Source organism: Cynocephalus volans, chromosome 6 (genome assembly GCF_027409185.1).
Source record: "Cynocephalus volans isolate mCynVol1 chromosome 6, mCynVol1.pri, whole genome shotgun sequence".
In the NCBI taxonomy this organism is placed as follows: domain Eukaryota; kingdom Metazoa; phylum Chordata; class Mammalia; order Dermoptera; family Cynocephalidae; genus Cynocephalus; species Cynocephalus volans.
In genome coordinates, this window is record NC_084465.1 from 69540012 (window position 1) to 69562984 (window position 22973).

The 22973-nt window shown below is 38.8% G+C and overlaps 1 protein-coding gene across 1 annotated transcript in view; it reads right to left on the reverse strand.

Annotated features, from left to right (window-relative positions):
- SLC25A13 (solute carrier family 25 member 13) overlaps positions 1–22973 on the reverse strand; it is a 192309-nt gene that overhangs the window by 78876 nt on the left and 90460 nt on the right. The window contains exons 5-6 of the mRNA XM_063099805.1: positions 15200–15339; positions 512–658 (exon numbers count right to left, since the gene is read on the reverse strand). Of these exons, the coding sequence (XP_062955875.1) occupies positions 512–658; positions 15200–15339 (287 nt within the window). The remainder of the gene's footprint in view (positions 1–511; positions 659–15199; positions 15340–22973) is intronic.

Here is a 22973-nt window from a genome sequence, read left to right on the forward strand (position 1 = left end):
TATGCCATCACCTGTGCCATTGTAGCCTCAACACACATGGTGAATGAATGACTGGATCTAAGGCTTGGAGTTTCTGTCCTGTCAACTACTCTAACAAGCAATGTACATGAGCACTATTTTTCTTTTCTTTTTTGGGTGGGGCTGGGGGGAGAGCTTTGGAGAATAGATAAACAAAATCAGCCAAGATCAGCATCTAAAATACCCGAAATATAAAGCAAAATTAAATGGGATCACAAATTTGTTTTTCCTTTTTTTCTTTAGCCAGTTAATAATACATTTCTCTAAGATGTCCCATATTATTCAGACAACAAATTAACCCGCCCACTAAAACTAGCCAAAACTTACTCATTACTTGTAAGTTTGGTAATGTATACAATCACATTAAGAAAATGTTAGTGTTTTAAACAGAAAAAACTTTACATAACTGATAAGAATTGTTTCTACAATTCCTTATTTACTGAGCTTAAACCAAATAGAATAAACCGATTCACTGGGGCAAGTTATAACTTACAGCTACTAGACATTCTTCTACAAAAGGTGTCAAGACATGGGGGCGGATGGTGACCATGATGTCTCGGAAGTCAATGGCTGTGACTCTTCCGGTCCTGGCATTGTCTCGTTGCACAAAGGCTTGCTTTGCATGCTCCAATTGTATTTCCTACAAATAAAGAAGGTAAAATATTTAATTATGTTTTTTGCTTAATTACTACAAATGACTGCTCATTTTCAAATCAGGCTGAAGAAATATGGATCACTTTTTGATTAAACAAACCCTCACCTGCTTATTTAGTGCCCTCAAGCAACTGTCTCCTTCTGAGAGAGAACTTTGCTTAGACCAGGGAACATGTCTTGAGAAAGTACACTTCATCTTAAATCTCTACCCAAAGAAACCAAATCACGTCTGTGCTCTGCTAGAGTCGAAGAACACAAAGAAAATGGAAAACTGGAATGAAGTTTGGTAGGTTCAAAGATCTGGCCAAACCCAGCTTAGGTGGTACAGATGATCAAAGGAAAAATGCCTACAGGGACACTAACCTTTCTCCAAAGAAAAGAGAAAAATTCCTTACTGCAACTTGGTGCACAAACATGTGATGTAACAACAGATGAGAAAGAGCAGTTCTCCTCTAGAATATGCTATTCCTCTAACACAGGGTTTCTCAGCAGGGCACTACTGGCATTTTGGACAGGTTAAATCTTTGTTATGAGGGCTGACCTCTACATCCTTACCTCTTCCCTCTAGACACCAATAGCCCCTTCCCCAAGGTCATGATGATCAAAAGTGTTTCCAGGCAGGGCCGTATGTCCTGGTTGAAGACTGCTGCTCTAGTATAAACAGCTGGATGGTACGTGGGTCAGAGGCAACAAAGCTGTGGCAGTACCTTTGCATATATGTTTAATTCATATGCTCAAAAGACAAAAAATCCAATTGCAGATCTCTGTTGCTATTCCCAGGGGATAAGTGTATACACAAAATTAAACAGAGCCTCCCCTCTAAACTCATCGTGTGTCATACAGGAGGAGCATCCCTTTTGCAGAGAGCATTTTATTATCTTCCTCATGACACTCTGCCCATTTCCCAAATGGCCTTTAGAGTAAGAGATAATCTCTATGCAATTAAAAGCATCACCAATGTGGCTCTCAAGGACTTCACATTATTTAAATGAAATGAGGTTTTATTAGATGATATCAAGGAATTACTTTTTTTTTTTTAACTTTGGTGAAATAATGACTTATCATTGTGTAAAAATTAGTTGTCCTTATGAATGAGTGCAAACTAAAATATGAGAGAAATGATGTAAGTCTGATACTGCTTTAGCCTTTGGTTGCAGGGCAAAGCCAAGTCCAAGAGTCCCTCCCTCCCTGGCCCAGCTCTGCCTCCTGGCCGTGCCAGCAGAGGTCAGATCCTCCAGGCATCATTTTTTTTTTTTTTTTTTCGTGACCGGCACTCAGCCAGTGAGTGCACCGGTCAGTCCTATATAGGATCCGAACCCGCGGCGGGAGCGTCGCCGCGCTGCCAGCGCAGCACTCTACCAAGTGCGCCACGGGCTCGGCTGATACTGCTTTAAAGTATACTATCTCTCTCTCCTTCCCCCAGAAAGGTGAGGAGATAAAAGAAGATTGATAAAATAGTGATAATAATTGAAGTTGGATAATGGGCTCATGGTGGATCATTACACTTTTCTCTCTACTATTGTGTAGACTGAAAATGTATACATTTTAAACATGTGGAAGATAAGATATTTAATATTAAGAATCAGAGTTCTTATCCAATCCAAAATCCTCTTCTCAGTTATAGCATCTGCCAGTTTTGATCTAGCCTGCCGCTGTTGAAACTCTGTTCTGGGACCCTAATCTTTCTGGAGCCTCCTCCACCTGCTCCTCGTATGGGAGGTATCTGTAAGTCCTCTGTCTTCACGTCTTCTCACTCTCCTCTCCTAGGCAAAGTGCTCCCTCCCCACCAAGTCCTCAAGGATTTCTTAAAAGCTAAGGCTTGACTTCCACATCCAAATCTCATTCCTATCCATCTCACTCCTGTCGGCTGGACCAGAATTTCTAACCACTCAGAGAATATGTTCATGTGGGTCTCTTGTAAAGGCCACAAAGTCATACATCACTGAGCTCACTATTGTACACCCCCCGCCCATTGATCAAGCCTAATCCCTCACCTATGTTCAAAGCTTAATTATTGGCATGTTGTTTTTCTTGTCACTTGCCTAGAAAGCTGTCATTTTCAATTCTTCAAGCTTCCTCTCCCCCAGAGTAAACCAGTTACCAAATCACATCCCTTGGGCCTCTGAGGGTTCACTCAGATGCATCTTTTCCTTTTTACTTCTGATGCTACTGGTCCAGCCCTCCACAGTCCTCGCCTATATTATCATCATGGCCCTTACTGTCAGTCTGAGCTGCTTTGACCTCTACACCACACCTTGCATGCATCAAAAGTTACCTTTCAGACAGATCTGACTTGTCTCTCCCTCTGCAGAATGCCCCAATGACCCTTCATCATAAAGACCCATCTTTCAAGCAGGGCACTCTGGGCCTGGTCTCTATCCCTATGCCTAGCCCTGCCAGACCACCCACACACCTGGGCTTTTGCCCACCCTCTTCCATCACCTAGCATAGACTGCTGCCCCTTTCTCTAGCTCCTAATACTACTTCCTCCAGGTATAGCTCAAATGCCACCACTTAGGTAAATATAACTAGACCTCATAACTGAAAGCAACTTATCTGTTTTATGTGGTCCCTGGCTGAACTTCAATTATAAGACTTGTTTATTCCATCATATAATCATTATAAACAGCTGATTTCATCCCTGTCTTTCCTCCTACCTTGCCAGGGAAAAGACATTATGTCCTATTTATGTCTCTCCCATTTATGCCACTGGGCAGAATGGAATGCTTTAGATATAGTAGACACTCACTTAACCACAGACATTATCATCAGTGACAGGTATTCTATAAAACCTACTGGATGAACAAATCATGACCTACTGAACAAGAAGGGGATCTCTGTATGAGTGCCTCCAATTCAAGAGGAAAGCAACTCTTAAACACCCTGTAGTGAAAAATAACCACAGCATGTATTCAATTGAAAGTAAATGAACACAGTCTCCTTTGAATTGCCAGACCCACTGCTAAAGCTATCCTAAGACAAGATTACTCTCAACAACAGTTGAAGTATGTTCAGCTATTTAGTTTATAACTCAAATGAAGTCTTGGGGATCCTCAGACCATTACACCAAAAACAACATTGCTTTCCCCAGCCACCCCATGTTCTCAGAAAGCAGGAAGCAAGAAAGTTAAGACCAGTCTGTCTATAGTGCAAAATTGGGCAGTGGATGTCAGAGTGGGGGCCAGTGCTCACACTGAAGGACAGGGGATGCACCTGTGAAGGACAGGGGATGCACCTGTGAAGGACAGAGGACAGCATCACTACACATCCCTGTGTCTACACTTCCACGATTTAACACTTATTAGCAAGGATCCCTCCATCACGGAATAAGAAAGCTCTTCCAAAACTGATGACGAGCAACTTGAGAATACACTTCCAACAGCTCTTAAAGATTGCGGACATTATCAATTCCATGAAGAACAGGAAGCTAGATCTATGTTGTTCTCTAAATAGTAGGAGAGCATGAACACATGTAGATAGGTGGTTCCCCACCTTTAAAAGGAGCTTACTGAAGTTGTGGGTTGCCTTCTGAAGAACATCTGTTTATGTCCTGTTTCTTCTTTTGGGTGAAGAAATGAAACTATTACCTCAACAAATGCAACAATCATGATAACAGCATTGAGTGAGCTGTTCTAAAGCATTTCATATGTTTAATGCTCACAGAAACCCTATGAGGTAGGTACTACTATTAACCTCACTGTAGCAGTTGAGGAAACTAAGATCTCACTGACAGGAAGCAGCAACGCTGAAATTCAAATCCAGGCTGTTCCACCCACTTGACAATGCTCTTAATACTTCACTATTCTGCATGGAGAGCCCCAGCCAAGGCTGTCAGGAATTTGGTCAAAAAATATATCTGACACTTAGAAATCTTCAGAGCTGTGGAAACATAAAAACCCATTTTGATTTTAAGTTACTCTTAATGCTCCATATTTTGTTGTTGCCTATCTTCATGTGAAAACAGTAAAATTCCTAAGTCTCCCATTAAGGCAAAAGCTTTCTATGCACCCAGAGCACCAGCTGGGACTGTTTTACCAACCGTTGCAGAGACCATGGAGGAGAGAAACCAAATCTCAAAGGCCTTCTCTTGGCCTTGCTCACTTTTTGCTCTCTTTCCCACAGCCCCTAGAGACTGAGGAGAAGAAAAACAAAAACAAATCAGGAGGCCAGTGGAAGCTAACACATAGGTAACTCCACAAATGTTTAATTCAAGAATGTGTGATCTTTGAAATAAATGCCAAGGCTCACTATTCATGGCAGAGTGACTTAAAATCAAAGCACTCGGTTGGCACCTCAAAAGTTATTTAAGGAAAACCTAATGTATACTAAGGGTTACCAAGAGACTGATCATTCCTAGATCTGAACCCAGAAGGAATAAAACTGAGAGAGCTTTTAGGACACATGAAAGATAGCATATGTAAAATAATATTCATTGCCAAAACGAAGGGGACCAGAATGGATAAACAAGTAAATAGGTAGAGAAATAGGTGGAGTTCAAATAGCAGTCACGACATTACCACCTGGGAGAGATCAGATGACTGTGTTTGCATCTCATAGCCTCGGGTCCTCCTCTGCAAAACAGGCACACCAACACCTACAGGACCAGTTGTAAAAACTAGAGGTCATGCATGACAGGCATTTAATAAACGATAGCTTTGATTTTTGCCCAGGTGAAAGGTTCACAAACCTCTGAAGTCCCTTCCAACATGGAAGAGCAGTTCTGCTGAGTCATTCTGCACTAGCCACAGGAAAACAAAGGTGAACATCAGACAGGGGGAGAACAAGAACAGCTGAATGCGCAAACACTTGCTACGGGCCAGGGGCTATGCCAAGAACTTCAAAGACAGCCTTTCATTTAAACCTCACAATAATCCTCCGAAGTAATAATTATCATCTTCATTTGATACAGAAGCACCAGGAGCTCAGAGAGGTTAAGTAACTAGGCCAAAGTCACACAGCTAAGAAGTAGCTAAGATCCACATTAAGGTATGTCTGATTTAAAAACACAGATACTAACTTATGACGTCTTGGGCAAAATCATAAGGAAGGGGACCTTAAGGAGTTTGGACAGATAACAGGAAAAGAGATTTTAAAAACAGTTTTGATGATAACTTGAGTATAAAAATGGATCAAGATATATCTCAAAGAATTCTTATCTTGGATGATGGGGGAGTTAGAATCCACCAGAATCTACCACAAAGGAAAATACTTACAGGGAAAGAGGAGGTTGACCATGATGAGAAACTTGGAGTGAAAGTGAGTTTAAGTTATAAACAAAAGTTAAGCTACACACAAAAGAAACCTAGAGGGATAGTAGAAATATAAATCTGGGAAATTTCGATAACAGGATTTTTGGGAAAAAACCAAAAGGCTAACATTTACTAAGTGTGTTAAGTGCATACTATGCCCCAGGGACTATCGTGTTTTCCTGCTTCATCTCTTTGGATCCTTCCAACAGCCTTAGGAAGTGGGCTCTACCATCGCCTCCACTTTGTAGATGGAAAAATGAGGTAAAGAGGAGCTGAGGGTCACTAAATGCTGAGGATGAAACTGGATATGCACCCAGGTGGTCTAGTTCTGGAGCCACAACTTTAACCTACACAGACAGCCTGTTCCTTTTAGAGGGAGGCCTGCCAAAAACCAGAAGAAATAAAAATAGTTGAAGAAATAGATGAGATCAACCCACAGTGCACACAAAGAGATGGCAAACAACAAAAATCGAACTGATACCTAAATAAGTGAGTACAGAAGATAAAATAGAGGGCCTGAGACCTTGCAGCAAACCCAGAGAGCTGGGAAGACAGCATGCGTCTGTAAAAAGAGCTCTTAACAGTGCCAGGCAACGGGTGCTTACCAAATGCTGCTGATGAAGACAGTTACTGAACTACAGAGAAAGCGCCCCTCCTATCACCTGAGGCCAGAAGGTCCCAGAATGAGGAGCTCTCCAGCTATCTCTAAGGCAGTTCTGCTCAAGCACATGAAAGGAGGCCCAATTTCTCTTTAATATTTGCCAGTGAACTCTTTTCTGTTCCCTCTATTCTGGTGCACGATGATTAACAGAACAGGCTTTTATTGCAGCAGTTTCCAAGTACTTCAACACACCCGTTCAGACTGCTGTAGGAAAAAAAAAAAAAACTCTTCACAATTGCTAGCTGTACAAAAATAAACATATATAGGGGTTATACCACTTTAGGTCTAACATTCATGTTTCTAATAGTTCCAGGCCTGTCATTTCCTTAATAATCTCCAATTTTCAAGTGGGTATATTTTGAATGCAAAATATTCTCTCCACCTCTATTCAGACATGCAAGTTTGTGCTCCGACCTGAGAACAAATGATCAGGAATTAAAAAAAAAAAAAAAAAAAAACAGGCCCTCAAACAAGCAGCAGATTCAGATGATTTACGTTATACCAAAAAATCAAAAACAAAAACAAAAAAACCCAGCTAATTTGCATTTTTGTGTTTTGTATAGTTTGGAAATTTAAAATTTTAATAAAAGCAGGAAGTTAATAAGGAAATGATTCCAAAGAATTCCTTTTTAGGGCTGGTGGTAGAAGAATTCTAGGCAAAATGCAGGTAATCGTTTATCAAAAAAGAAACAAAAATGTATAAAATACCATAAAAAATAAGGTATTTTTATGGTATTTTTACCATAAAATATGGTATTTTAGACCTACTGATGGTATTTAACTCCATTTGGCTGTATTTCAAACAATCATCAAGGATCAGAATCTGTATACTATTTAATATGTAAGTATCCACTTTGTTTTCATAGTCCTATGCTAATTTGGAGAAAAAATTCTAATTGAAATGAAGATCCACACATTTTTAAATAGAGTAAAAACAACTTAGCAATGAAACAGTAGAGTGATAAATAAGTAGTCCTCATTCTTAACATTTTTCTGTGCTCTCCACATTCAGCCTTGCAGTCAGACTTTCAGAGGCAGGGTGAAATTTCACCCCCAATTCACTGGGTGGGGCTTTAATTAAAAGGGTCTTCAGAAGCAGTGTCAAACATGGCTCTGCATGCACAGCAACACTTTGGCAGAAACCAAGTACAGAGCTTTTCCATCTCAATTTCCTTGCTCTTCTGATTTAACATTAAACTTCACAGTGGGTAACAGCTGGAGAGATGCTGTATAGAGAGCCCATTTTTACCAGAATGTTACTGTAAAAGCCTGCACGACGGGCTGCTCAACAAACAGCCAGCTGACTCACACCACGGACGCAACGGCACAATGAATCCTGATTTCCTTTGCCCAGACAGTAGCAACTGTGCAATGCAAATAGAATGTCATATGATAGTTCAGCATCTAACTGTCCAAGTGACCAGATTACTGCATCTCTGGTCACCCATCACTGAACTAGCGATGGCTTCCATTTGGACACAGAAAGGAATCTAGTCTACTAGAAGAGCTGAGGGCAAACATTAGCCACCCTTACTCATGATTTCAATTTAGAACCAAGTGATGCTGTATTTATGAAATAGTACCAAAGCTACCTCACAGACCCCATCTGGTCCCACTTAGAATCAACATAAAAGGCACTCTCATGCTGAAAATGCAAATACAACTGTGGTCTCGGGCTACTCAAGATCCATGGTCTCGATATTTTCATTAACACAGATGACAAGTTGGGGGACCCAGGAGAGGTGCGAATGGTTCCAGTTACTCAATCCTAAGCAAGGTCCTTGTTAGTTGTCACTAACCTGCTTAAACAATTGTGGCTTCAGCAAGTTCTATGACAAGTGATTATTTTTTTGTTAACACCTGAAATCCCTCATTAATTCCAAAGCTTGAGATTTTGGTGTTGCTATGGTTGAAGGTATATTTTCTTTTGTTTGGTGGTGGTAGTGGTGAGTTATTTCTTTTTAATGTATATAGCCTTTTTGTTGAAATTTTTACCTTATACCAGGATGCCATGACAAACAAAGTAGCAAACCATAACTGATGGTGACTATGAAGCTGACACCACAACTGATTCTAAAGTGGCATGTGGCAACCACTGGCACCTGAGAGCAGCAGACTTCGAGAGCTCTACTCTGCAGGACGCAGAATCTAAATAACCAAAATGTCCATTTTACACAGAAAAGACTTGGGCTGGTCTGTATGTCATGCTAACCCATAAGCCAACATGATGGTCAATCCAATTTAACAGAAAGTGCCAAAATTGTTCAATTGCATTATGAGCACAAGTATGCTTTGGCATCCAACAGGGTTGTAACAAAACTCATATGACCTGAGGACGAGGACCCTTACCAATCCGAACGGTCAGCAGTCTGGGACACCAGACATAGCTCTGACCCCCAGATTCTATCCCCAGCTCTATCTACTATGATTCACCTCTCTGGGTTTCACCATCCTCTTCTGACAAAATGAGAACCCAAATAAAATTATGGTAAAATACTCACACCCTTGTGATTAGGGCTCTTTGTTGAGTCAGATAATCTCATTCTTAAATTCTATTTGATAAGAAGATGTTAGCGATGACTTTTAGCCCTATTCCTTCTCAAGCCAGCTATCCTGTCTCTTGGCTAACTATTGAAATTCCAACCTCAAAATCTGGCCTCTCCACCATTTCAGAGCACTGCTGATTACTTGATGATACCTCTTACTATATCAATCGAAGGAATGCTCCTGAAACAGAAGGAATTGCCTGGCTCCATAAAATGGGGAATAGAATTCCTCCAAAAAGCTCAAGTCTACAGGGACCATACTAGGGCTCCTACAGTAGTATCATCTTACCTCCACGGAACTGTGGAAAGGAGGCAGAGCCAATGCACCAACACATGTGCAAACAGCTATTACATGACAAGCCCTACACTGCAGCATCTCCTTAATCCCTCCTCTTCTTCCTGTGCTCCTCATCACTTGCCTAAGCCTACGACGCAGGAGTCAACCTTGACTTCTGCAAATCCTTGATTGTCCTCATCCTATTAAATCACCAAGTCTTGTCAGGCCAAACCTTTTAATTTCTCTTGAATCCATTTACTTTGGCCCATCGCTGTTACCATCTAATAATCTAGACCACAGTTGTTTCACTCTTGGGTAGAAAGTGACCAAATGGTCTCCCTCTCCTCAGTTATGTCCCTCTCCACTCCATCTTCCATACAACAGTCAGAGTGATCTTTCTGAAACACAAATATGATCATGTCTGCCTCTGCAGATTTCCCATCAGCCTTAGAATGAAGACCTGAGACCAGATTCTGTGTTTTTAAACATTCAGGGTTGTGTGGTCTTTCTCAAAGTATGGTTCCCAGGCCATCTGGAGCATCACAGTTCAGGATGCTTATTGGAAAGGCAGTTTCTTAGGCCTTACCCAGAACTACAGAATCAGAGCCTTACGGGAAGAGAGGCCCAGGCTGCACTTAAAAATAACCACCTCACATAATTTTTACACTAAAATTTAAAAGATATGGCTAAAGATTTAGAAAAATTAAATTCAACTTCAGTTCCATCTGTCTGATCCTGAACAAATCCAGAAAACTTCTCTAAGCTTCTGTGGGCTCATCTTTCATACAGAAACAATAGCAACTGCCTTATTTAGCTTAACACCTAAGGTGACTGTAAAGACAAATACAAGTAAAAGCACTTTCTAAGCTGGAAAATGCTATTTGAGAGATAGCTAATAGCAATATTTTTCTAGTTAACAGGAATAAAGCATTTGGTAGCAATCCTAGACTTTCCTATCCTGATGTTGGAGCCACTGGGAACTTGTACATGTAAAACTTGTACTTGTACATTATTATTTACATAATAATTATACGTAAAATATGTATCCAATATTATAAAAACAGTATCAAGAAATATTTGGAAATGACAGTAACATGCACCCATACTAAGGACTTGTTGATTATCAAATCTGGCAATTAATAGGTAGGGATCAGGAATGTTAAATGTCCAGCAATGCAAGACTGGGTACCCCATTCAGGAGCATGGCCCCTTCCAGTAGCATAAAATAAGTATCCAATACCTTGGCCCTGGCGACAGTGCAGGAGAGTAGTAATAGCATCATGCTGTTTAATCCCATGCATGCCTGTGATTTTATGGAAGAAGCTAAGCCCTAGAATGGTTGCTCTTTACTCTTTTGGGATACTCCTTTGGTAACCCAATAAAAGCTATGGGTCATTTCCCCAGGAAATTACCTGTAAATGCAAAATCTTACCCTAGAGTCTGTTTATTCTTCTGCTTAAAATAGGGGATAATGATAATTACCTCTCAGGGTATTGGGAGGATGCTATTATCAGAAACAGAATATTTAAAACCACTTGGTAAATTACAAAATTGTATAGATATTAGTTACTATTACTACTTCTTTTTTGAAAGTGACTCAGTACTGACTCTACAGAATAATTTGTTAGAAAAGTTTAAGAGATCTTTCACTCTGTGCTTCCAAGTGCCTATGACATCCACCCAATAAAAAATGGGCAAAGGATTTGAATAGACATTTCTCCAGAGAAGATATATAAGTGTCCAATCGCACTTGAAAAGATGTTTGACATCATTAGGGAAATGGGAACCAAAAGGAGAAATGAGATAACACTAAGAGCTTATAAAGTAAAAGGCCTCAGTCTCCTCATCTGCAAAATGGGGCAGTTAATTAGATGACCTCATTCTCATACCTGGCTCTTTAAGTTTGTACACTGGATAGCTGCTCTAACCAAACTTTGAATGTTGATTTTGGGTTTTATACCTTCTGTAAGAGTTTATGCTACAAATCCTTAAGGGTTTTTGCTGCAAGAAAGCAAACGCAGGGTGTACATTTTAAACCTGCTTGCAGTTGCTTTTGCACTGTCAGATGGATATACAAAGGTACAAGTCCTAGATCTGTACATTTTGAGTGCCTCAAGAGCTGTCTCTGCACCTCTCAGCCCTTCACACAATGCCTCTTGACAAAACTCTGCATAATCTGCAAACATTTGCTGAATTGGATGGTTGGCCCCACATGAGTAATAATCGCAGCACAAAAATACTTCAAAACAGGGTGGAGAGTTTTATGTTAATACTATATATGAACTGGAGTCCCACCAAGTAAGGAATAGAAAAATTTCCAAATGGTTTTCAAAAAAACTCGGTATATTAAAATCCATTTTTGAACTCGCAACCCTAAAGCTAGAGCTTTGCTCTAGGAGCTGAGAGTAGATGTACATAGAGTGGTTTCTAGAATAGTTTTTAAAATACACATACATACCCACATTTAAAACTGTATTCACATTTACACATACACACCATCATTCATGAAGTTAAGTGGAGATGAAAGAACTGGGCATAAAAAAATAGCAGCAGTAGATGCTGCGATAATAAATGATGGGGTAACAGAAATGTAGCCCCACTCCCTTTTGAAATCCTTCCACACCAATAAGGAACAGACCACAGGAAGAAGGCATTGTGTCGCTGCTTCTTGCTTCAACATTTTTAGTTAGACTCAACGTACAAATAAGGTTAAGTGTAGCTCAAAGAATATCAATTTGATTTACCACTTTGTTACTTTTATAACCAAAGCACAGAAAATGACATATCAGCTCACCATTTAAGCAATGCCCATTACTGCATTAGTGGGTAGGGACCTTGTCCAGACCACACACAGGTGAACAGGTTAGTCAAGTAAGATCCTTACAGCCACATGGTAGTTTATAACAAACTCAGATAAAAACTGCAACTTGCAGCTAACAGCACTGCTCAGCAATCACACATATGTGTAGTAAGCATAGGTAACACACATGCTGGCTACAGCCAACCTGAGCTACGTTCTAGGGACGGTCAGTGGAATGGAGCAGTGTTGTCTCTACATACTGCTCAGGCTCCCTGAAACCACAAGCACTTCTCAGCTGTCCCTATGGGTGTTCCTGTTCCTCATCAGGTGACAGGTAGTAGGACGCATGGTGGCAGCTCTTTCACACGTCAAGCAGCCAAGCATCTGCATTCACAGCCTTGGCGCCAGCCAGGGAGGTGATGCTCATTTCTGAGCCCTGCCCTAGAGCAGAAAGGCGGGTGCATGCTTGACAAAGCAAGAGCCTCAAACATAGGAGATTAAATTCACTTATAGCTTTAAGAAGCTACCTGCATCCAGAAAAGAGCCCAAAGGAAGCAAATAAAGCATTTGAAGTAGAGGTTTGAAGCTCTACCTGCATTCAGAAAAGAGTTCAAAGGAAGCAAAGAAAACATGAAATGGAGGAAAGCGATCCAATGGTAGACATCAAAACTGGCATTCATAAGCATTCAGCTAAAGCCTATCATGACACATCCATTAATTCCTTTCTGGGTCTGGAGCAGGGCACAAAAGCAAGGCCCTGGCAGAGATCATTAACCAGCATAACCATTTTAATATAGTAGAAGTTTAGCACTTTCATTCTGGCTACAAAGTAAAAATCACCCCATGCAGGACACTGTGGATGTTTCTCTTCACCATTAGAGAAGTGAATGCTCTACAAGCTGCAGCTGGAAGCATAACCAGTAATCTCTGAGTCACCTAATTCATGACTTTGGCTTCTCCATGAGGAAGGCCTAGAAGCTTCAATTCACTCAATTTGGCATAATTGATACTGGCTTTAAGGGGGAAATGCTATCACCCTTACTACTGTGAACATTCCATTAAGACTAAATGTTAATTAGGCTGTTTTCCATAAAGTCAATTTGAGGCATTTATCTACACAGCATTACTGTAATCATTTATCAAAATGAATACCACCTCCTACTGCATGCCAATGTCCTGTGTAAACAACAGCAAAAATCTAACAACTCATATTCCATTCTCCACCTGAGTAAAGTAGGTTTATGTTTATACAGAACTGAAAACAGGAACTCATAGACATTAATATAGTTTTTTAAAAATACAGGGCCGGCTCCGTGGCTCACTTGGGAGAGTGCGGCACTGGTAGTGCCGAGGCCGCGGGTTCGGATCCTATACAGGGATGGCTGGTGTGCTCACTGGCTGAGCGTGGTGCAGACAACACCGAGCCAAGGCTTACGATCCCCTTACTGGTAAAAAAAAAAAAAAAAAAAAATACAACGTCAGTTTTAAGGCATCTTGTTTTAAGTTCCCAAAAGCTGGGAAAATAATAGCAAACGAAAACACATAACAAGTTCTGTATATCATAACAATACCATTAAAATCAAAAAGAGAAGCACCTATTGAAGTTACCCTATTATGTATGCTAATGCCTGAGGATGGACAGCACAAGAGCTTACTGAATGAGCACCAGGGCACAGTGTCTATGTGTGTGACCATGTACCAAAGAACTGTGTTTCCAACCACTCCTCAGAAGGCTCTGGCAAGGTCCAGAGCACACGAAAGAACCAGGGGCACCAGGATACCCACTAACAACATTTCTAGTAACAAAGAGCTGAAAGTTATTTCCCTGGCAAATTCTTCCTCAAGACCCAGAATGTAAACACAGCAAATGAATCTCCTTCAATGAGTCTTTTTAAGTGTTAGATTTAATAAAACATAAATAAAATTTAATTATTAGAGAAACTAAACAAATGCATAAAAGTCCAAAAGGAAGAGTGGTTCAGTGGTTCATCATAGAGGCCTATATATCATATAGATATTGACCTTTAGGTACCAAATGCTGATATCAGAATTAAAACACTTTTAACATGATGTTTCAAGAAGAAAACTAAACTGAAATTATATTTTGTCCATACTCTTGCACTGTCATCACCAGTGGCCCAATGATACAATCATAATGGGAGAGGGGACGAAGAGAGGTGGGTTCAGGAAGGCGCACCCCAGAAACGCGGACATCTAGAGAGTTCAACCATGGGAAGCAAGTGCCCATTAGAACCTTTTGAGAAGCTTCAAATATCCAAATGCCCAGGCTGTACCCCATACCCCCTTCAAATCTAATCTCTAGAGGTGAGACCCAGGCAACAATAATTTTAAAGCTCCCCATGTGATTCTGAAATGCAGCCAAGTTTAGGACCCAGAGCCTTGTTATAAAAGGACTCAGATGAAATGATTCCATGATTAATGCTGATGATGACATCTGCCCATTTCTCAGGGGAAAACAAAATATTGATAAACAGTAGTGAAACCATTCACAAGCCAAAAGTTCAAGTTTCAACTTTGCCCCCCTCTGACCTAAGTGACCTTGAGGAAATCACTTGATTTACTCAGGCCTCAATGTGTATTCTTCCCTAATATAAAGGGTGTGCGAACAATTTATTAAGAGCCTATTTGGGCCAAGCCCGTGGCACACTCGGGAGAGTGCGGCGCTGAGAGCGCAGCGATGCTCCCGCCGCGGGTTCGGATCCTATATAGGAATGACCGGTGCATTCACTGGCTGAGTGCTGGTCACGAAAAAGACAAAAAAAAAAAAAAAAAAAAAAAAGCCTATTTAATGCTATGGTTCGGACCTACTAACAAAGAAATACTTCTAAATGGGATAGTTTTGCCAGGGTTAGAAACTTTGTGGTAAATGAGAGTTCAGGGCTTAAGTCAAAACTGCCAGTATCTTTTTAGACACAATTTGATCCCAGGTTTTACTTATTTACTCTTTTTAACTTTTTAAAGAGCTAGACCCACCAGTAAGAACTGAGTGAATTCCGCATATGTCAAGTGTCTTTTTCTTTCTTTTCCAAAATGTAGTTGCACAAATTCTGAATCCCAGTTAAATGGAATATGTTGATGAATTGTTGTCTGTTCAAAAACTTGCTTAGCATCCTCTGAAAAGAGAAAAGAAAGGTTGATTAAAACAAAGCAAATCAGGTTCTTCCTTATAAAATTTGTTATTAAATGGATATTAAATGGATATTGCTATTTCTTCCTATCAAAATAGTAACTCAAAATAGTAACTTATTAGCTTAGTTGCTTAGAGGGCAGTGTTGGTAACACCAAGGTCAAGATTTCAGATCCCAGAACCGGCCAGCCATTAAAAATAAAAGAACGATGACAAAAAAGTAACTCAATTTTAAACACACATACAGATTATAAAACCACGACAGAAACAAAAGTCAAAATCCTCATGGAATCGGTCAAGAAATCAAAGTCAATAATCCCACCAAACAAAATAAAGGGGAAAGAAAAACCAAGTCACACACAAATAACCTAGCAGTGATGGAAACCAAAATAATAAGCTAAAATTATCATCTCATTTGTTTCAACATATATTGATCATTTTCTAGGTATAGGGGATAGAATTCAATCTTCAGTGGCAGGAAACATACATACACAAACACACATATAACATTATGCATGTCTTAAATACAGTCTTTATAAGTTATTAAAAAGTTTTTGGTAGATTTAGAAATCAGATAAAAACCTGAAACACATACTCAACACCCCTAAGACTCTATTTTAGCTTTTAAAAGCCCAACAATTTATCAAACTGCATTTGAAGATAAAGAAGATGGGAAGAAAAGCCAGCAGCCCAATTTGTTAACTTTACACTGACTCTTCTGGCTGGACAGTTCTTAAATTGTCCAAATAAAACCATTTCAAGATGGGCTACCAAATGTACTAGTACTGATTCATCACCTCTGTTAAGCCTCTAATACAAAGCTATAAGAGGACTGACAGAGAAAAAGAGTGTGAAAAACCTTACTTTTCTAAAGCTCCATGTTATTATTTATAAGTCTTCCTCTCCCAACAAAAGTGTGTGTTTGGAGGGTGGAGGGAACACAAATTATTAAATTAATAAATTCTGTCCTGGCTTTCACATCTTTAAATATATCTACCAATCCTGCTCATTTTTATGAGCAAGCTGTGCCCGAAACCTGTATATTTTCTTTTGCTTCTATTAAAAAAACCTTTGGCACATGTTTCTACTGTTTCCCCCAAATTTCCTACTTCCACCCCATTATACCCACAAAGTTTTTATTCCACGCTTGTAAAGTTTCCAGAAATTTTTTAAGTCTTGCCATGAAGAAACAGTCATGCCACCATCAGCATAAGGTTGGGTGTGTATTTGCACAGAAAAGGCAGTAAAAATCATTATTATGCTGGGAATAAATTTTGTGAAATTAAAAAAGTAAAAATATTATATAAACAAAACCTTTTAAAAGTAAAATTATAAAATTAAAAAAGTAAATTGTTACGCTGGGCATACATTTTATAAAAGGTAGCAGAAAACCTCAGGCTGGCCCTGATGAGGACAATAAAATAAAAATTTTAAAGAGCAACCCTCAATTTCTCTGAATTTGTTTTCACTTTTCAGAAAGAATTTAAAAAAAAGAGAGACAGGATCTAAGGAAAATAAAGTGAATGAAAAATTGGGATTTAAAAGGCAAAAATGGAGGGAAAAAAGGAAAGACTCCCAGAGGGTCTGACCAGGGGTCAATAGAATCAATTAATTGGCAAGCATTCTTCACCATCTGAGAAAAAATTACCAAACTGAAATTCAAATGACTTGAGTTCAAATTCTACTAAAAACAGCAGCTAAAATTTCGTGGGCACTCATAACAAGCCAGGTATTGTTCTAAAGGCTCTAAGTCTTTGAATGTCTTGAACTGTAATTTCTTCAGTGGCAAAAGTTATTAACCGATATCATCTGTAGCTCCTTCCGAGTTCTAAGTGTCTATATCTTTGTAGCAAGCAGGCCCAGAGATTCAATGAAAGCTCCCACAATCTTCTAGTCTAGACCAATAAATTACCCAATGAGAAATTATGTTCCAATAATAAACATGTGCCAAAAGAAAAAAACAATTTTTACACTATAAATGAAATTTTAAACTATAGTAAAATCTGAGAGAAATAATAGGCAAGCAAAAATCACTTTCTGGTTAATCCTCAGTTAACTCGAAGATTCTATTTTGCCAAGGATTCTGGTGAAATAAAGTTAAAATGTGATAATCATAGGACAGCTGTCAAAAGGGCCTTCCTTGTTTTGACTTCTCTTTCAGTGTCCCATAGAAAGTAATAGAAAGTACTGACCAAATAGTTGATACATAAAGCTAAGGCATTCATTATCCATTTTTATATTTACATGGTCTAAAATTGTAAATACATATAAAAATAAGTTTAAGTTATTCAAAAATTAGTGTACAAGTCTAAAATAGGTCTCACCCTAACCATCTTATTTTTCCTATATTTGAAGTAACTACCATTTACTGCTCACTAGAGCTTAGACTTAAAGCCACAACTTTGAACCTTGAACTCTGTATAAAGCTTTTCTCACTATTCCATAGAGTTTGCCTCTCTTATGCAAATACCTGCCTGAAGTATTGAAATCTAGCCATTCTGCAGTATAGAGATATATGTTGTCCCTAAAATATCTCTAAACTCTAAAATCTGACAATCCAATAGAAATGTACTACCGATAATGATTTACATTTAAAAAGATATCTTATTATAGTAAGTACATGTATATGTAGTACATGCAGATATGTGCATTTGTACATATTTGTTGTATGTCTTTTATTTCCAAATAGATTATTAGCCTTTTTACGGCAAAAGTTGTGTTTTCCACATCTGATTCTCCCACTGTGGCTGGCACAGTTGTGGGCATAGAACAACTACTTACTAAGTAGTGTTTGGGCTTACATAAATCAGAAAAAGTTTTCAATAGATGGTGCAACAGGTTAAGAAAAGTGGTATTTACCCTTTGAGGCTCTATAGTCTCCTTACTGAGAAACTATTTCAATAATCATTTCCTAGCACTTCAGTGAAGTGCATAAAATCATCAGTCCTGCTTATTGACACTCCCAGCCCCACTCCTAGATTGAGTCTATTGAAAGGCTGAAAATCTGCAGTTTAACCAGCACCCCAGGTGTTTCTGATACAAGGGTCCAAGACCTCATTTTGAAAAAATTATCTTAAAGAGTATGGAAGAGCTAGATTCAGTTCATACTAGTTTTTAACTTCACATTGAAACAGACAAAAATATGAAAGGAAGAAGATAGGGAGGACTCTCCAGACAAGCCACTGTAATGTAGTAATGTGCAAACACAGGTCACCTATAGACCCTGGACACTCAGGGCTGCCATGTTGCATAACTCCAGTGGGTGACATTCACTTCATGGTCCACATGACTGGTGATCCCTGGAGTTGGGCAGTGTACAGACCACGAGACCCTAAGAATGTGGCCTCATTAACAGTTTCTTGGATGTTCTAACATACTGGCTATTGCACAAATGCAAGTCCTTAGCTAGCTAGCTAGCAAACTCCTAAGCAGCAATGCTTATGAGCACTATACCAGGTCCTATGGGAAGAATAAGGGTGGCAGGAGGCGTGGGGCTATATCCAAGTCTAATCCATGAGAAAGAATTCAACAGCAGATACACACACAGTATACTGTACTACTACTAAACTGCAGGGGTCCTTGTGGCAAGGAAACAGAAGTTTAAAAGGGAGATACTGACAAAGGTAGGAGAAAACGGCTTGCTGGGGAAGATAAAATTTGATCTGGGCCCTGAAGGCTGTTGAGAATTTACTCAGATGGAGCTCCGAAGGAGTCTTTCAATGGAAATCAACAGCATTAAGAAAAATTCATTTATTTTGAAGTGAATCAGTGCTTTGGACCAAAGCCACTGGGGTCACTGAGACATGACAGATCCTGCTCCAGGTGGCCACAAACATTGGCATCACCTGCCAGCACCAAATATTATTATTTTAAAACCAAGATGGGACTTGATGCTACATTTATGGTGAAGAAAAGTTTGCTACGGGTAGAACAGTTGGGCATGGGACTCTGCAGGAAAAAAAAAAAAAAAAAAAGCCTGGAGTTGTACACCACTCGGCACAATTTCTACAAAATTTATTTTTCACTATCCTGACCTACCTATCAGGATTATATACCATAAGTTTGCCAAGCCATTCTAATTGAATAAACCAAATGACATGCAAAAAAAAGGGAGAATTATAGGTAAAAAGGAAACCTACTGATATTTTTACTCATTTTCACAGCTAATAAACTCTTTTAAAACAAAATATTAAATCTTGCCACTCTGGAAAACTCATATTTTCTCCAAAAATATTTTACAGGTTTATAAGTTTCTGAATGTTTCATTCTGCTCTGATAACTTATTCTGGGGCATCCATTTTCTGCAATGTTTGGTCTCTACATTTTCTTGCAGGCTCATGAATAGAAACATGTATAAACCCAATAATCACAATGGGTTCCTGGCATTTCCCCCTCACTTTGAAAGCCATTATATGCCACTTCAGGTTAATATTCTTTTCTCCTCTTAGGAAGCACAAATAGCTTTTTCACTTGATTGTTTAAGATTTCTCCAAGCCTTGTGAAGCAATGAGAGGAAAGAGTACTTCTCCCATTTTTTAGCTGGAAAATCAGAAACAAAATACCAAAGTGACTTTCAAGTCCTAACCTGTTCTATATTCTAGCTCCCATGGGCAATTCCATGAGCTTTACCATGAAAGACTCCAGGAGTCAAACTTAGGGCTGTCCTATATCACTAAACCCTTACCATACTCTGACCCTTCCAAACCTGACTTGAAGTCCTGGAAAGAGAAAACCCTGTGTTTTAGCTTTTTTGGTTGCTTACTTGGTTCACTCACCAGCTGAGGGCTTTCAAATAAGCACCACCTGGCAGACCTATCACTAACAAGGAATTAGAAAGAGGTCTCTCCTGCTCTAAATATAGGACCTTAAAATCTTACCCCCAGTTTAGGTCAAATAGGCAAAGAAGCAAAACTGAATTAGCACTAGAATGTGAATGTAGCACTAAGTATATATTCTGAATATATAAAGTCATGTTTTTCTTCACTCAGCCACTCTTCCTGAAATTGAAAACAAATTAGAATGCTATCTCTTAAGGTACAATCATTGTTATTTCAGTCTGTGCCAAACTACATTTGGAAGGCGTACAGTTCCCATAATATCACTAAATAATGGTAATATTACTTAAAGCAAGACTTCACCAAGTAAGCTCAAGGATTCTTTGACTTTATTTGTGGGGACTTTGCTTTCTCCACAAAAGTTTCCATCTTAAAAGTCTGCATTTTTTTATATATTATAAAAACACAAAGTGGCAGTTGTTCTTTTCCTAAAGATAACCTCAAAAAGTCAACTAATTTCCCCCAAGTTAATAAATTTCCTAGGCTACAAAGTATGGTTGTGGTGGAAAGAGCTGGGACTTTAAAAAGTTGTATATACAGAAGAAAGTCCTAAGGAATCTACTGAAAAACCTTTATAACTAATAAATGAGTCTAGCAAGGTTGGATAATACAAGAATCAAAATACAAAAATCAACTGTATTTCTATGCATTTGAAATAAGCAACCCCAAAATGGAATTAAGAAAACAATTCCATTTACAATAGACTCAAAAGAAAAATTACTTATGAATTAATTTAACAAAAGATGTACAAAATCTATACTCTAAAAACTACAAAACTTTGTTGAAAGAAAGTAAAGACAACCTAAATAAAAGGAAAGACATTCCATGTTAATGGATTAGAAGACTTAATATTGTTATAATGGCAATACTCCTCCAAATTATCTATAATGTGATCCCTATCAAAATACCAGCTGGCCTCTTTGCAGAAATTGACAAGGTGATCCTAAAATTCATATGAAAATTGGAGGGAACCACAAGAACCAAAACAATCTTGAAAAAGAAGAACGAAGTTGGATTTCAAACTTACCATGAAGCTATAGTAAACAAGACTGTGAGGTACTGGCATAGTATAGACAAATAGACCAATGGACTAGAAGTGAGAATCAAGAAATAAACTCTTACATTTACAGTCAATTGATTTTCAACAAAGATGACAAGACAATTCAATAGGAAAAGACTAGTCTTTTCAACAAATGGTGCTGAGAAAACTGGATATCCATATGCGAAAAAATTAAGAGGGGCCTCTATTTCACACCATATTCAAAATTTTAGAAAATATAGGCATAATCTTTGTGACCTTAGATTAGGAAATGATTTATTAGATATGACACCAAAAACATAAGCAACAAAAGAAAAAATAGATGAATTAGACTCATCAAAATTTAAAAGGTCGTACTCAAAAGGACACCATCAGGAAAGTGAAAAGACAGCCTACAGACTGGGAGAAAAGCTTTGCAAATCATATATCTGATAAAGAACTCTAGAATACAGCAGTCCCCCCTTATCCACAGTTTTAGTTACTCACGATCAACTGTGGTCCGAAACAATTAACCTGAAAATTCCAGAAATAAATATTTCATAAGTTTTAAACTACTGCTATTCTTACTGGCATGATGAAATCTTTAGCTGTCTGCTCCATCCTGTCCATCTGGGACATGAATCATCCCTTGTCCAGTGTATCTTCCCTGCAGACGCACTCCCCACTTGTAACTTAGTGGCTGCCTTAGTTATCAGATCAAATGCCCTGATCGCAGTATCGCTCAGTCAAGTGCGGTGCTTCTGTTCCAGTGACCCTTATCTTACTTAACTGTTCTATTTCAGTATTAGTTATTGTTGCTCTCTAACTGTGTCTAATGTATAAATTTAACTTTATCATCGGTTATGTATGTATGGGAAAAAAACATGGTATATATAGGGTTTGGTACTATCCCAGTTTCAGACATCCACTGGGGAACTGGGGGATCACATTCCCCTTGGAAAAAGGGAGACTACTATATACAAGGAACTCTCACAACGCAATAATAAAAAGACAAATAATCCAATTCAAAAATGGGCAAAGGAGCTGAGTAGACATTTCTCCAAAGACAATAAGCAAATGGCCAATAAGCACACAAAAAAATGACATCATCAGCCATCAAGGAGATAAAAATCAAAACTACTTCACTGCACTAGGATGGCTGTAATCATGAAATAATAACAAGTGTGAGGATGTGAAGAAACTGCAACTCCCAACTGCTGGTGGGAACATAAAATGGTGCAGCCACTTTGTAAAACAGTCTGGCAGCTCCTCAAAAGATTAAACACAGAGTTATTCACATGACCTAGCAATTCTACTCTCAGGTATATACTTAAGAGAAATGAAAACATATATCCACACACATACATGTACATGAATGCTCATAGCAACATTATTCATAATAGCCAAAAGGTGGTAACAAACGCCCATTAACTGATGGATGGACAGACAAAATGTAGTCTATTGATGTGATGGAATATTACTCACCAATAAAAAGGAATGATGTGCATGCTACAATGTGGATGAACCTTGAAAACATTATGCTAATTAAAAGAAGTCTGTTACAGAAGACCACATATTGTATATTCCATTTATATAAAATGTCCAGAATAGGAAAATCCACACAGACAGAAAGTAGATTAACAGTTGTCTAGGAAATGGAGGGACTGAAGAAAATGGGAAGGAGGAACTATTCACTAAGGCATGTGGTTTCTAGTTGGGATGATAAAAATGTTCTAAAATTTAATGTGGTGATGGTTGCAAAAATCT